The sequence below is a fragment of the Aotus nancymaae genome, unplaced genomic scaffold, assembly GCF_030222135.1.
Source record: "Aotus nancymaae isolate 86718 unplaced genomic scaffold, 86718_ANA_hifiasm-v0.15.2.pri h1tg000040l, whole genome shotgun sequence".
NCBI lineage: Eukaryota > Metazoa > Chordata > Mammalia > Primates > Aotidae > Aotus > Aotus nancymaae.
Genome location: NW_026988454.1, coordinates 2,935,913 through 2,951,863, shown reverse-complemented (window position 1 = coordinate 2,951,863; position 15,951 = coordinate 2,935,913). Strand labels below are relative to the sequence as shown.

The window sequence follows — 15,951 nt, the reverse complement described above, 5'->3', positions numbered from 1 at the left end:
GGCAGCATGAAAATGAACTAATGCAAGGTTAATAGGCCATCGAATCATTGGATAGGTGTAGTACTTTTCTTCTGAAGGAAAAGCAAGTCTTAGAAAAAAAATAGCAATTCCTTTACTGATGAAAAGGTAGCCATTGATCATACATGAATAATAGCACCTCTACTTACATATTAACTTACAGTAAATTCTGTGTCCGTCCCATTGCATAGTCAACAGTCACCAGCTCCAAGTTAAAGAAATCTCTAGCTACTAGAAGAAAGAATGGGAGAGGCAGAATTGGCTACACCAGTATAGCAAATATAGAAGTCACTGGTCTCAAATGCAAGTGTAAAAATTAACTACTTTTATTTATTTGTTAATTTTTATTCATTTTTTATTATTATTATTATACTTTAAGTTCTGGGGTACATGTGAAGATCGTGAAGGATTGTTACATAGGTATACACATGACATGGTGGTTTGCTGCATCCATCCCCCTGTCATCTACATTAGGTATTTCTCCTAATGTTATCCCTCCCCAATTCCCCCACCTGCTGCTATCCCTCCCCTGGCCCCCCCACCCCCACAACAGGACCCAGTGTGTGATGTTCCCCTCCCTGTGTCCATGTATTCTCACTGTTTAACACCCACTTACGGGTAAGAACTTGCGGTGTTTGGTTTTCTGTTCCTGTGTCAGTTTGCTGAGAATAATGGTTTCCAGCTTCATCCATGTCCCTGCAAAGGATATGAACTCATCCTTTTTTATGGCTGCATAGTATTCCATGGTGTATATGTGCCATGTTTTCTTTATCCAGTCTATCATTGATAGGCATTTGGGTTGGTTCTAAGTCTTTGCTATTGTAAACAGTGCCACAGTGAACATATGTGTGCATGTGTCTTTATAATAGAATGATTTATAATCCTTTGGGTATATACTCAGTAATGGGATCGCTGGGTCAAATGGTATTTCTATTTCTAGATCTTTGAGGAATCTCCACACTGTCTTCCACAATGGTTGAACTAATTTACACTCCCACCAATAGTGTAAAAGTGTTCCTATTTCTCCACATCCTCTCCAGCATCTGTTGTCTCCAGATGTTTTAATGATTGCCATTCTGACTGGTGTGAGATGGTATCTCAATGTGGTTTTGATTTGCATTTCTCTGATGACCAGTGATGATGAGCTTTCTTTCATATATTTGTTGGATGCATAAATATCTTCTTTTGAAAAGTGTCTGTTCATATCCTTTGCCCACTTTTTGATGGGGTTGTTTTTCTCTTGTAAATTTTTTAAGTTCTTTGTAGATTCTGGATATTAGCCCTTTATCAGATGGGTAGATTGCAAAGTTTTTTTCCTATTCTGTTGGTTGGCAGTTCAATCTAATGATAGTTTCCTTTTCTGTACAGAAGCTCTTAAGTTTAATTAGATCCCATTTGTCTATTTTGGCTTTTGTTGTCATTGCTTTTGATGTTTTAGTCATGAAGCCTTGTCTATGCCTACGTCCTGAATGGTTTTGCCTAGGTTTTCTTCTAGGGTTTTTATGATGTTAGATCTTATGTTTAAATCTTTAATCCATCTGGAGTTAATTTTTGTATAAGTTGTAAGGAAGGGGTCCAGTTTCATCTTTCTGCATATGGCTAGCCAGTTTTCCCAAAACCATTTATTAAATAGGAAATCCTTTCCCCTTTGCTTTTTTTTTTGTCAGGTTTGTCAAAGATCAGATGGTTGTAGATGTATGGCATTGCTTCCAAGGCCTCTGGTCTATAGCTCTGTTTTGGTACCATGCTGTTGTTGTTACTGTAGCCTTGTAGTATAGTTTGAAGTTGGGTAGTGTGATGCCTGCAGCTTTTTTTTTTTTTTTTTCCTTAGGATTGTCTTTGCTATGCATGCTCTTTTCTGGTTCCATATGAAGTTTAAACTGTTTTCTTCCAGTTCTGTGAAGAAGGTTGATGGTAGTTTGATGGGGATAGCATTGAATCGATAAATTACTTTGGGCAGTATGCCCATTTTCATGATATTGATCCTTCCTTACCATGAGCATGAAATGCTTTTCCATCTTTTTGTGTGATCTCTTATTTCCTTGAGCAGTGGTTTGTAGTTCTCCTTGAAGAGGTCCTTCATATCCCTTGTTATTTGTATTCCTAGGTATTTTACTCTCTTTGTAGCAATTGTGAATGAGAGTGCACTCATGATTTGGTTCTCTGTTATTAGTGTGTAGGAATGCTTGTGATTTTTGCACATTGATTTTGTATCTTGAGACTTTGCTTAAGCTGCTTATCAGCTTAAGGAGATTTTGGGCTGAGATGATGGGGTCTTCTAAACATACAATCATGTCGTCTGCAAATAGAGACAATTTGACTTTCTCTTTTCCTAATCGAATACCCTTTATTTATTGTTCTTGCCTGATCGTTCTGGCCAGCACTTCCAATACTACATTGAACAGGAGTGGTGAGAGAGGGCACCCTTATCTTGTGCCAGTTTTCAAAGGGAATGCTTCCATTTTTTGCCCATTCAATATGATATTGGCTGTTGGTTTGTCATAAATAGCTTTTATTATTTTTAGATACACTCCATCGATACCTAGTTTATTGAGAGTTTTTAGCATAAAGGGCTGTTGAATTTTGTTGAAGGCTTCTCTGCATCTATTGAGATAACCATGTGGTTTTTGTCGGTGGTTGTGGTTATGTGGTTCATTTACAGATTTGCATATGTTAAAACAGTCTTGCATCCCTGGGTTGAAGTTGACTTGATCATGATGGATCAGCATTTTGATGTGCTGTTGGATTTGGTTTGCCAGTATTTTATTAACCATTTTCGCTCAATGTTCATCATGGATATTGGCCAGAAATTTTCTTTTTCAGTTGCGTCTCTGCCAGGTTTTGGTATCAGGATGATGTTGCTCTCATAAAATGAGTTAGGGATGATTCTGTTTTTTTGTATTGTTCGAAATAGTTTCAGAAGGAATGGTACCAGCTCCTCTTTGTATCTCTGGCAGAATTCGGCTGTACACATATGTGGACCTGGACTTTTTTTGGTTGGTAGGCTATTAATTGCTGTCTCAACTTCAGACCTTGTTTTTGGTGTATTCAGGGATTCAACTTCTTCCTGGGTTAGTCTTGGGAGGGTGTAAGTGTCCAGGAATTTATCCATTTCTTCTAGATTTACTTGTTTATGTGCATAGAGATGTTTGTAGTAATCTCTAATGGAGTTTGTGTTTTCTGTGGAAACAATGGTGATATCCCCTTTATCATTTTTTATTGCATCTATTCGATTCTTCTCTCTTTTCTTTTTTATTAGTCTGGTTAGTGGTCTATTTTGTTGATCTTTTCAAAAAATCAGCTCCTGGATTTATTGATTTTTTGAAGGGTTTTTGTGTGTCTATCTCCTTCAGTTCTACTCTGATCTTGTTTGTATTCTGCTAGCTTTTGAATTTGTTTGATCTTGCTCCTCTAGCTGTTTTAATTGTGACATGAGGGTGTCCATTTTATATCTTTCCTCAGTTCTTATGTGGGCATTTATTGCTATAAATTTCCCTCTAGACACTGCTTTAAATGTGTTCCAGAGATTCCGGTACTTTATGTCTTCATTCTCATTGGTTTCGAAGAACATCTTTATTTCTGCCTTCATTTCATTATTTCATTCAGGAGCAGGTTGTTCAGTTTCCATGTGGCTCGGTTTTAAGTAAGTTACTTAATCCTGAGTTCTAGTTTGATTGCACTACGATCTGAGAGACTGTTTGTTATGACTTCCATTCTTTTACATTTGCTGAGGAGTGATTTACTTCCAATTATGTGGTCAATTTTAGAGTAGGTGCAATGTGGTGCTGAGAAGAATGTATATTCTGTGGATTTGGGGTGGAGAGTTCTGTAGATGTCTACCAGGTCCGCTTGGTCCAGATCTGAGTTCAAGTCTTGGATATCCTTGTTAATTTTCCGTCTTGTTGATCTGTCTAATGTTGACAGTGGAGTGTTAAAAGTCTCTCACTATTATTGTGTGGGAGTCTAATTCTCTTTGTAAGTCATTAAGAACTTGCTTTATATATCTGGGTGCTCCTATAATGGGTGCATATATATTTAGGATAGTTAGCTCTTGTTGTTGCATTGATCCCTTTACCATTATGTAATGCCCTTCTTTGTCTCTTTTGATCTTTATTGGTGTTAAGTCTGTTTTACCAGAGACTAGGATTGCAACCCCTGCCTTTTTTGTTCTCCATTGGCTTGGTAAATCTTTCTCCATCCCTTTATTTTGAACCTATGTGTGTCTTTGCACATGTGATGGGTCTCCTGAATACAGCACACTGATGGCTGTAGAATAAATGCAGGGACAAGGACCCCCTGGGATAGAGTCTGTGCACCTGCTCTGGGGGTTTTCTGCCTTGCTCTTCTGTCCCCACAGTTCACACTTTGGGTGAGAGCAGGGCTGGGCCTCTTTTTTACGCAGCCTGTTGTGAATTGCCTTCTTTCTCACACTTTTTCCTTCCTCAGTTCAGGCAACCCTCAGTGCTGGGGGCTCCTAAAAACATCTTAAGCCAGATTGTTAGCTTGTAAATACTCATGAAAACTTCTCCCAATACTTCATCTACTGTGAATTTGCAAATCATATTTTGAGAAGGAAAAGTAGAATGTTGTTTGTTTCCTTCTCTTTGACTTCCTGCAGTGGCAGTCATCCAGGCAAGGAGTGAAGAGAAGCATTGCCCATGAGGAGCTCCACGCTTGATAACGGATTTTTTACGTGCCTTACTGTAGTCAAGATGCAACCTTTACAAACAGGCACTGAAGCAAGGTACATTTCAGGACAGCAGGGAGCTGACACGTGCAGTCTCAGAGCCTCAGTGGGTTGGGTACATACCCCTAAATCCTCATTTACCAGCTGCTGAACCTCTCAGCCTTTCATTTTTTTGATTTTTAAAAGATGGACACCAATACATATAATTCATAGAACTGTTGTGAGATTGAGCTGGGATGAGTAGAGCTCAAGAGGGTCCGCAAATAGTAAGTGCTTAATAGATGTTAACCTCTATTACCACCCGGGTGGGGTGCGCCTCACAGCTCAAGAAATGTTGTAAATTCCCCAGGATTGAGCCACAGGCCATGGGAGGCAGGAGGTAACCTATCTCCCATGATAATTGTACGTGACATATTCTAAAGGACATGGGATGCTCAAGGAATGGTGTGACTTTCCCAGGATTGAGCCACAGGCCATGGGAGGTAGGAGGTCACCCGAGTCCCAGCTGAGGCACTTTAGCAATGTGTTATTTTGTAGTAAGGAAGGACCCAGTAGAAGGCTTCTGGCAGTTTTCTCAGGGGAGCATGTCAAGAATATCGCAGGTGCCTTAGCCAACTTGTATTTTAAAGCAATTAAAAAAGACGAGGTTGAGCGTGAGGAGGCATGATAGCCTTCTTCAATTAACTGGAAGATTGTCAGGTGCAATGGAACTAGACTTCTCTGTGTGGCTGCAAGCTCAGAACTAGTGTGTTGGAATAGAAATCATAAAGCAACAGGTTTCAGCCCAACTTTGGGTAGAACTTCCTGGCAACTACAGCTGTCAACCAGTGGTCTGGGTTGAATCACGGTAGAATGTTATCCAATTCAGGAATGGTTTGTTGAATGAGCATCTATTAGAAATGGTAAGTAGGGAATTTTGCATTGGCTGACGGGAGGCTGTGCCCATGACTTCTGAGTCCAACCCCTAACATTCCTGATTTCACAAGCATAATCCAGTTACGCAGGAGACTTAGGAAACAGGGTGGTCTGATACTTGGCTTTTTTTTAGATAATGCAAAGTAAAGAAGGTAAATGTTTTCTTAATGTATATGAACATACATATGAATATGTTTGTGTACCTTAGTCATTCTGCATGTTAAAATGTTTGAATCTATTTTCTTTTTAATGACTACTTACCATGCTCCAAGGTCATCCTTTTGAGCAAGAGTTCTAATTAGTGACATAGACATCACAAAAAAGCTAGACATTATCTGAATATATACAATTGCCAGCTAAGAATTTGGAAGTTGATATTTCAAATAAATTCCTGATTTTCTAGTCCCAATCTGTCACTGTCGAGGAAACATCTAGCTCTGCCGTGGAAGGCGTCTTTGATAGTGGGTGAAGGATGTGGGAGAGGAGAAAGCTGTGGACGTGCAGGGGCATGCTTCTGTTTGGTTTGTCTCATCAAGCTTAGTTTCTCTTATGAGAATGGCATCAACTGTGGGCTGTTGTTTGATTAAGTGTTGCTTCTGGGGATTCTTCTTGCATTAGGAAATACGTGTGATGGAGAAATGTTACTCTCCTCAACACTGTTGCTTTACAGTTGATGGAAAAATCAAAGGTATGCATAGTTATGATGAGGATTCAGATTCGGATCAGCTTCACAGAGGTCCAATCTGCAACTTGAATTACTAATTTTATGGATATATTAGCTCAGGAAATTTATTTTTTAGCACAGCATTTTATTGTTTCGCAGGGAATGAATATTTACAAAAATCCTGTCTAACATATGTATAGTGCTATGCATCCAGAGGGCATTCCATTAGTAAGAGTTTGGTATGGAGATTTCCTTTTCCTTCTAATTCACAAGGCTGTGAACATTCATATATTTAAGTTCTCTTAAAAAACAAACAAAAACTTCTCACATAATACCTCTAATATGTTTAAGGTTAGGGAGGACTCAGGGATAAAATTTAACTTTTTGATCTTACATATTTATCATTTGCCTACTCATCTGATGGCAAGCAGAGATAGTCAAAATAAAAACATAATTTCTTTACCAAGTGGCTTTTTTTTTTTTTTTGAGACAGACTCTCACTCTGTCACCAGGCTGGAGTGCAGTGGCACCATCTCAGCTCACTGCAACATCTGCCTCCCGGGTTCAAGTGATTCTCCTGCCTCAGCCTCCCAAATAGCTGGGACTACAGGCGTGCACCACCATGCCCAACTAATTTTTGTATTTTTAGTAGAGATCGGGTTTCACCATGTTGGCCAGGATGGTCTCAATCTGTTGACCTCGTGATCCGCCCACCTCGGCCTCCCAAGGTGCTGGCATTACAGGCATGAGGCATTGCATCTGGCCTATCCAGAGTTTTAAAGATAAAACCATGAGTATACTTATTGCTGTGTACACAGTATGTGAAGTTTCAGCCCTGAATGCGTTCCTTCCCACAGCAGAAAGAATCCAAACACGTACACATAAACACACACGCACCACTGTGTTTTGCCCGGCACTTCTCTTCACGAGGGTGTGCTTTTAGTGAGTGTGTATTTGCATTGTTGCTAGAAAGACTCTGAGGGCCAGGGTTGCTCCCTGGGAAGCCTGTGGGTCGGCACTCCGTGCTGCCGGCTCTATAATCTCAAGCCATCACTGCAGCACCAGGGACTCCCTACACAGTATCTGAACCTTTAAAATTACAGAATGGACTTCGAGTTAGTAAATCATCATATAACGTTTAACATTTGATGTTGTCTTGTGCTGTCTGCTAGAAAAAGAGTGAAGCAAACAAAACATATTAATTCAACGTACACTTGGTGCTTTCTAGGCAAACAAGGCCTGGAGTGTTTTCAAATGATCTTTTGTGAACTGTCTGTTATCGTCCCCAAAAATGAGCAAATGATATACGTGAAAGATGATATTTAAAAAACTCTGTATTCAATTATTCACACCAAAGGATATCCATTAAAATTATGAACATTTCTAAATATATTTCATGTATCATACATATATATATGTTATGTGTATAATTACATATCAACAAAAGAATTCTTGTTGCTCTAACCATGTAAGTAAAACAAAGATTTTGCAATATAACACTCATATATGCATATATACTGGCTGTTTGAATTATGAATTTATTTACAACTTGCCTAGATTATAATAAATGATTACTATTCTATTATACAAACATAACAGTAAATGTTTTTTTAAATACAAAGACTGCAAATGAATACATGAAAAAATTACACACATGTACAATATTTATAATTTATAAATGCAAAGTTAAGACCTCTTTAAATTATTGCACTTGTGCATTTTACAAAGATTTTTGTCATACATACAAAATCATTTTTTAAAATTTACTAACTTACCAACTATGATAAAGTTAGATACTGTTAACTTGAAATTCTTTCTCCTTCCAACAGAGAGCCTATTAAAATTCTGGACACAGATTCATTGACTTTACAAGTCAGTTCTTTATGAGCACTGTATTTTTGATGGTATGTAACCTGTATTACTCTCCAGTAGTTTTTGGTCAGCAAGATTATCAACAGCAAACTCTTAGATGCCTTAGCTACGTATAGACCTAGGATCTCTCTTGTTCATATGTTCACGTAAAGAAAGCCATTTTGTCTTCTCAGAAAGAATGACGGTGCTGCATTTGTACAAATTTTGGTAACTATTTCACAGTGTGTTGGGCAAGCATGTAATTTCAAATAGGTCGGGGCCTTGTATACAAACACCTTCTCTGGGTAAGTCTATTGCACTCTCAACTTGCACACGAAGTAAACACATAGCATATACACCATACAACAGATCATAGAAAATAATATTCCTATATGTCACTTTTATAGGCTATTTGTGATACAGCATAGGAGTGGGTATTAAGGTGACTAAAGAAAAAGACGAAGGCTGTAATGCCCATGATATCATATTTCGGTTGGGCTAGAGTATTAGATAATACTTTTAGAACTTGCAATAGAAACAAAACCTTTCTACTTAAACTTTCGCAACTACGCAGTACCTCAAAAATGTCAGATGAAAATTGAAATGTGTAAACTGATTTCCCTACTTAGCAACCCTGGATTCAGCTGTAAGTTTCCACCTTGGTCCTGAGGTGGCATTATCCTTCGCCCCACAGGGCCATGCCTGGCACTTCGTGCCATTGGTTACTTTTCTCCCACTGGCAGGAAGGAGCAGGCGGGCTCTCCATGGCTTCGCAAGCCCTGCTCTCCATTGCTGGGTTGAGAAGAGAAACATCAAGTGAGGACAGCATTGCTTCTTTGGATGTTAAATGTGTTTCTTGGGTAACATTAATGTCTTTCTCTTTGTTCTATCTCCTTAATTTAGAACCAGCACACCACTAACACATTCTTATTTTTCTTGCCATTTTTATCATATAAAATGCATCCAATGCTTCAGACAACCAAACTATTCCGTTGAAAAAAAGACCAAAAAATGTGTGCACTACATTGGATATTACTAATTTAAACATAATATAAATGGCTAAAGAAGTCAGCAATGTGTGTATTGGCGAAATACTTACGCACATGTAAAAATCTCACAGCCATGCGCTGAAAGCATGGGGAAACTGTAACAGACGACATACTCGGCTGAGTTACATTTTACAGTAATTTAAAAATCAGAGCAATACTTGCAATAGAAGAGATCCACTATAGTGATTAAATGAATATAGTCTTTAAAGAATCAAACCCTAAATAAAATCTGCAAAGTGTAGAAAGCAAACATATGTTTGGAATATGTAGAGAGAAGTGATTTTAAAAATCTAAATCATGCTTAGGTACTGGAAACCCCCCAAAATCACATCGTAACCAATGTCACAGTTCTTTGAAGTTCTTGCAGAAAAGACTGAATCTGAACAGTTCATTGGTTATAGTCACCAGGGTATTTGCCAATGAAGTCAAATAAAGGATAGAAATCTGATGAAGACAGAATGGTCCTATTTATCCAACTTGATAAAATGAACTGTAGATGAGTGCCTATAAATGTTTTCAATTATAGTTAAGCAAGAAAAGCAAAATAAATACAAAATAATGAAGTAGTAAAATTGCAGTATTTAAAATAAAGGCACAGGCCAAGGCATGGTGAATAATTTAGTCCTATTAAAGCTCAAACCTTAATTTTGAGTTAAAAGACCAGAAACACAATACCCAAACCTAAACCTATTAAAAAAAAAAAAACAGGTATCTAAGGATTTATGCATCTATTTATACCCTGTACAAACATGTCTCATATACACGAATATATCAGGAAAGAAAAATCAACTGAGATTTTACAAAATGAAAAAAAAATCTAAAAAGCATGCCCAAAAAGAGGAGACCGGAGGCCTCTACTGGACAATCTAGTTTCCAATGCGTCGCTTTCGTTGTAGTGAGAACAAGTCGTGTGGGGCACCGCTGTAAACATCTGTACCTTCCTTCCATTGAAGAGTCAGGAATGGGAACAATTGTGCCTAATATTTTGGTCTATTTTGCAAGATGGGTTTTTCATACACCTCTTAGAGAGAAGCACAGGTGGGAAATGGATCAGAGTCCCTGCCCTAGTAATAGGGCTGTTTTTAAGAATCAGTTTCCACATCCGTTGCATTTCCTTTGACCCTTTTCTAATTAATTAATTCACATTGCCTGAATTCAATATTTCATGTTATTGGCAGGCATTTATGTTTCCAAGGACATTTTTAGCTAAAAAACATATTCGCTATGTCCAAAAGGTAATGGAATAATTGCATATGACTATAAAACTTGTCTATTACAAATCAACGTAGCCAATATAAATTTTTGCAAATTGAATATCCTACATATCGTCATAGCTGGTTACTAAATTTACACTGGGTGAAAAATTTGGCACGATACACAATATGACCTTAATAAGAACTCATCAAAACTGTTTGTTTAGTAAAAACCATCTCTTGGCTTCTGGTGTCATATTTTTCTTTTAGGAAAAGATCTGGGAAAAAGACAAGAACTAGAACTCAAGATGTTTTTCTGCTAAACGTATCTGACAAAATACAGAAATATTCCTAACTGCATGTTTTTCAAAACAAATTATTAACTAAATATTACTGCGTCCTGGGTCCTTTTATTGTACATACATCTGTGATTACTAAGTAAATCTTACACATGGTAAAAGCAATATTGACAGTTTATATCAAAATACAGTCTTTCGTTCAAGCTGTGCTTCTAGTACAATATTTCCCAAGAAATTAACCAACCAGTAAATCCAATCACATTCCTTTGGGAAACTTCAAAATAGAGATTATATAATACACTTGCCTATAATAAATTAAGGGAATTTTCTGTAATAAGCAACCTAAAAATGTAAAAGTAGCCATGAGAGTCCTAACTCCATAATTATTTTCTATATTAAAAAACAGAATTCATATATTCTTTTAAAATTTTTGTAATTAAACAATAATATTAAATAACATATCCTTTCCCAAGTTAAATTAGATGACTAAATTAACTTTTGTGAATTAAGTTGTATTTGGTAGAATCCAGCTTCATAAATTTGTATGCAGAAAAATATGTAACTTGTTCAAATTCAATTATATGAATACACTAACAAAAAATGACACTTTCTTGTCAACTATCAAGTAATACGTATTTTCCATCAAGCAAAGTCATTGTTTTTAAGGAATGGAAGAACGGGCTGATTTATATTTTTTCTGACATGTTTGCTTCTCTCTTCCTCTCTTTCCTTCTGTCTCTCATCCATGTGTGTATCATATATACACGTATGTATATGTCTACATACATATGAGTGTGCATCCTATATACATCTATGTGTGTGTTCTACATATATTACATCCTTCCATATATATATGTGTGTGTATACATCTAGCCACAGTGGTATTTCTCTTTCTTTAGTTACTACATTTTATGTCATAGCGTATAATTAAAATAGCAAATGGAGCTCCATGTAGGGAAGACGGCAACTTTCAGAAGCCCAGAAGAAAACTGAACACATAGTGTTAATTTTAAAATAAGAACAGTGCTTATGTAGAGCCAGCTCTGCTACAACATAAATAAACCATGTTGTAGAAGCCTCTGATTTAATGTTTGCACAAACCAGGCTCATCTGAACAAAATGCCTATGGTATTAAACATGTAGAAGCATTTTTTCAATTTTATTTTATTAAAAGTGATATTCCAGTTTCCTGCCACGTGAAAAGTGAGTAAGTTATCTGTTATGATCTGTTATGATTATCTGTTATGAGTCTCTGTCTGATTCCTTCAGGTTAGAACAGGGTGGGAGGTTACTGTGCCATTGGGCTAAAAATCTTAAGTAAAGTATTAATATGCACCAGAAGTGACTACCTTATAATCTCTGTAGGAAGGGGTGCAGAGTATTACTTTTGTATTGTTCAAAACACTTACATTGTATAGTAATACTAGTCAACCAAAAAGCCGTATAGAAGAAACCACAGGTTTCTATGGAGTGATTTGATCTGCGAGAAGAGTAAAGAGAATGGAAAGAAGGTCGGACATTATTGCACTACTTCCTGCTTCTGTTTCCGTGCTATGGACAGAAAGCTCATGAAATACGACCATGCAGCATGTGGAAAGAGACAAATGAGAGGTGAATGCAGCAGGTCAAAGTAAAATCACAAAAGACACATTTTATGGTCTGATGTTTAAAAAAGAAATGTATGATAGTTTAATTAAACAATGTTACGAATAAACCTTTCATTGTGAATATGAGTCTAAAATTCTGCAATGACACTAAAGTGAAAATATAAAGAAATCATTATGAAAAATTTACACTTTATATCCATAAGAGTTGTCTGTTAAAAAAATTTACAATGCCTTGCTTTTATTTTGTTCTTTATGCAAAGGGTTCAGTAAAATTGCCAAGACATCAATGAAAAAAATTTAAAAACTGTCATCTTTTGAACTGATACTTGAAGTTCTGAGATTTGCTGTAACGTATACCTCATCTCTTAAGGTCTACTTCTTTTAGTGTTAAATTTATTCATCTCAGCCCTTTAGTTTGAACTTAAAAGAATACGTGTAGTCTAACTAAATTCATGAAGCTCTGAAATAAGAATTTGACGTTTTCCCATCGCTGCTTACTCTGTAACCTCAATGCCATTTGTCCTGAGGCTGTGGACTACAGCTCAAGGTAATTACAAGTAGGTCACACATGAACATTCATGACAGTAATGTGTAAAAATTCCTATTTATAACCAACAACATCAAAGCAACATTGATGTCAGAGCCCAAGTACAATACCGTAATAGTACCATGTTCAATCCTTATTAGAAAGACACGATGGAAAAGTGCCCCTTCTGAAGAATTCTTGTCCATTTCCATTAAGGCCTCAGCAATATCAGCCTAACAGAAAAGGCTGGTTTGCAAGTCAAATGGAGTCACTTGGCCAGCTGATTTCTGAACATGGGGTGGTCCTGGTTGTTCAGTGTCTGTGACGCCTCACAGAAGAGACTGGCTGGAAGTCCTTCGCTTGACTTATTTACTTGATGTTACCTTCTTGAAGAGGTGTGCACCCCAGTTACCAGGCGTAGGTTCCCCCCACCCCCCCAAAAAGGAAAAAATGTCAAAGAAGCAAGATGAGGATCTGTGGGTGGGACGGCGTGTCGGGTGATCAGGGCTCAGTCTTCACATGCAGCTGCCTTCTGAGCCACGGACGGGGATGAAATCCAAGTTGCGGTCTCCTCCCCTCGAATCACCTTCTCCCACTGACTGAGATTATCCCTAGGGATCAAAGATGCAGTTTCAGGTGAAGCTTATTAAAGGAGTTCTGGGCTTTGTCTCGAAAACTAACCAAACAGTTCTGTGCCATAGCTTTGCACAGCGGCATTTTGTGAGGCCCTCTGACGGCTGATGGTCACTAGTGTGACACGGCCAGGTGGGCTCTTGTGACGGCTGCTCAGGAAAGAGACTCGGCGGCAGCAGGGGTCAGGGGCATCTCGCCTCATCTGCTCTGGCCAGCAAGAGCAGCAGCAATGCTAAGGCTGAGCGTATGTCCTTTCTTAGTAAGAAGGATGACCTTGAACAGGGAAAGAGCCCTAGCGTGTACTTCTGAGGAATCTGCAGGGGCGTGGAAAGAGGAGATGCCACAGCAGGAGGAATACTCGGTGACGACATGAACCTTCCTACTGAGACGTGCCGAGAGTGCGTCTCCCTGGAGGGCTCTAACCTCCTCACCTTACACTGGCTCTTATTCTGAACACTGTGTCATATATCCCTGGAGGGCTCTAACCTCCTCACCTTACACTGGCTCTTATTCTGAACACTGTGTCATATATAAAGTTATCCTAAGTTACGCCTGGCACAAACCTGTGAAATTTTCTTGCTACGGTAAAACTGTGCTTGTGCTCTGCTAACGCCTCACCCGAGGCAGCCTCATGTCTCTAGTCCTCTCCTGTTTCTCTTGCGGTGTCTGCAGTTCAGGAGTCACCGGCACTGTCACCTCTAACTGCGTGATCACAACCACCGCACAACCGTCTGACCCCACAAGGCTACCCTGGCAGGGCTCTCAGCCACTTTCCGGTGTAAAGTCACAAGGGAATCTTGGCATTGGCAAACACAAAACTCCTATGAGGCACAGTTTCAAAATTCTCTCAAATTTATTTTAGCAAACAAGCTAAGCCACATTCAGATAGACAAAACCCTAAAATATAACTGAAAGGTATGGCCCTTTTAACCTTTGTAACCTATCATCAAGTATCATTTTTCCAGACCCTAGAAACTTTCTGATATATTGGAAAAAGCCATACACTAATTTTGGTATGTTTCCTTGAACACCAATGATACATTTTAAACTGTTTAAGTGCTAATAAGATTCAAATGGCCGTGAAGAGATTCTGTGGTCCAGCCACGTGTACCACAGCAGGAATGCAGCAGAGCGGCCCACACAGTGGACACCGTTCTCAGAGCTCCACTGGGAAGGCGCCTCCACAGCTCCCTGCAGTGCTGGCACGCATAGTCAGCACTCATGCCCTGGCTTCCAAATACCTGGCGTAAAACACAAAGGATTTCTGGACAGAAAGGACTTTTGAAGATTGCCTAGTTTTTTTTAAACATCTTGGAATTTACATTGATATTCCACTTTCTCTTTAATTCTGCACACACTTTTACAACCCAATTATCTCAAGTATCACCTGGCCTCACACTCCATATTTCCCATTATGATTTAGGCCTTTGTAGTAAGTTAAGACTTTAATAAACGAACCGGGGATTAAGGCCAATTAAGGCTCAATAAAACAAGGTGAGATGCTACATTCATCTCCACAGAAGCAGGGAGGAAGAAGAAACCATCTCTTAAACACTATATATATAAACTTTTTAATATTGCTTATTGGTCTTGTTTGTTTTCCTTGAAAAAATTAAAAAAAAAGTTTCAACAGCAGAAAGTAAGAGTATATTAAGTTTCTGGTTTTGTGTAAAACTCCCTGGCCAGCGTCTGTCCTCCGCCCTCCCATAGCGCCTCCCCTCCACCAGGCCCAGGCGTAGCTATGGCTAAGAAGTTAAAACACGGCCCTGAGCCAGTTCACCTGCAAAGGACTCACGTGCACAGCTGCTGGCTATCACCCTTTGACTTCCTCAGAGGGAATTCATAAAGTAAAATGAAAATCTTTATCCAAGGTTCTTAACTGAGTTCACTCTTAAAAAGGATGAGGAAGAAATAGGGAGAAATGTGAATCTAAAAGATAACAGACGGCTTAAATGTCTTTTTGGGAGGAAAAAGACTCTAAAGAGGAAGGGGTTATCCACTTAAGGTCCCCTTCTTCCATTAAACAAGAATCTGTGTGATTTAGTCAGCCTCTTCCTGCACAGGCATCCTGAATAGACACCACTGCGTTGTCTTTTTAAAAACAGCATTGGGCGGGTCTTCCGCAAAATAATCAAAAAAACATTTTCCTCCTTTTTGGTGTATGAAGGACTTTATACGAACAGACACTTCACATATACTTGAAAGACTTTATACGAATAGACACTTCACAGATGCATAGTGTACTGCGCAGGGACACACTGTGGATGGCCGAGTCAGGATAGCCGGGGGGGGGGGGCCTCTTCCTCTTGCAGGACCCACTCCATCTGTCACTTTGCAGAATGAGGCGCCCCGGCCAAGGCCTTTCTATCCCAGGTCTGAGGACCTCCAGTGACAACGTCCCCTCAGCACAGATGCAGTTCTCGTAAGGCCTGAAGCCAAGCTGGCGTTGCAAGGAGCGCACAAACTCCCTTTCTGAAAGAAACAACTAGTACCCCACCCCGACTGAACG

At 38.8% G+C, this 15,951-nt stretch overlaps 1 protein-coding gene across 5 annotated transcripts in view; it reads right to left on the bottom strand.

Annotated features, from left to right (window-relative positions):
- Positions 1-7,262: 7,262 nt before the first annotated feature.
- The window catches only part of PDE10A (phosphodiesterase 10A), a 661,629-nt gene continuing 652,940 nt past the window's right edge, over positions 7,263-15,951 (bottom strand). For 3 of the 5 annotated variants that reach the window (XM_064360475.1, XM_064360474.1, XM_012451005.3), the window contains one exon: positions 7,266-13,420. In XM_064360475.1, coding sequence (XP_064216545.1) covers positions 13,318-13,420 — 103 coding nt within the window. In that variant the 3' untranslated portion in view covers positions 7,266-13,317. Of the gene's footprint in view, positions 13,421-15,951 lie in introns of all 5 variants that reach the window. The other 2 variants (XM_012451021.2, XM_064360473.1) reach the window with 2 other exon arrangements.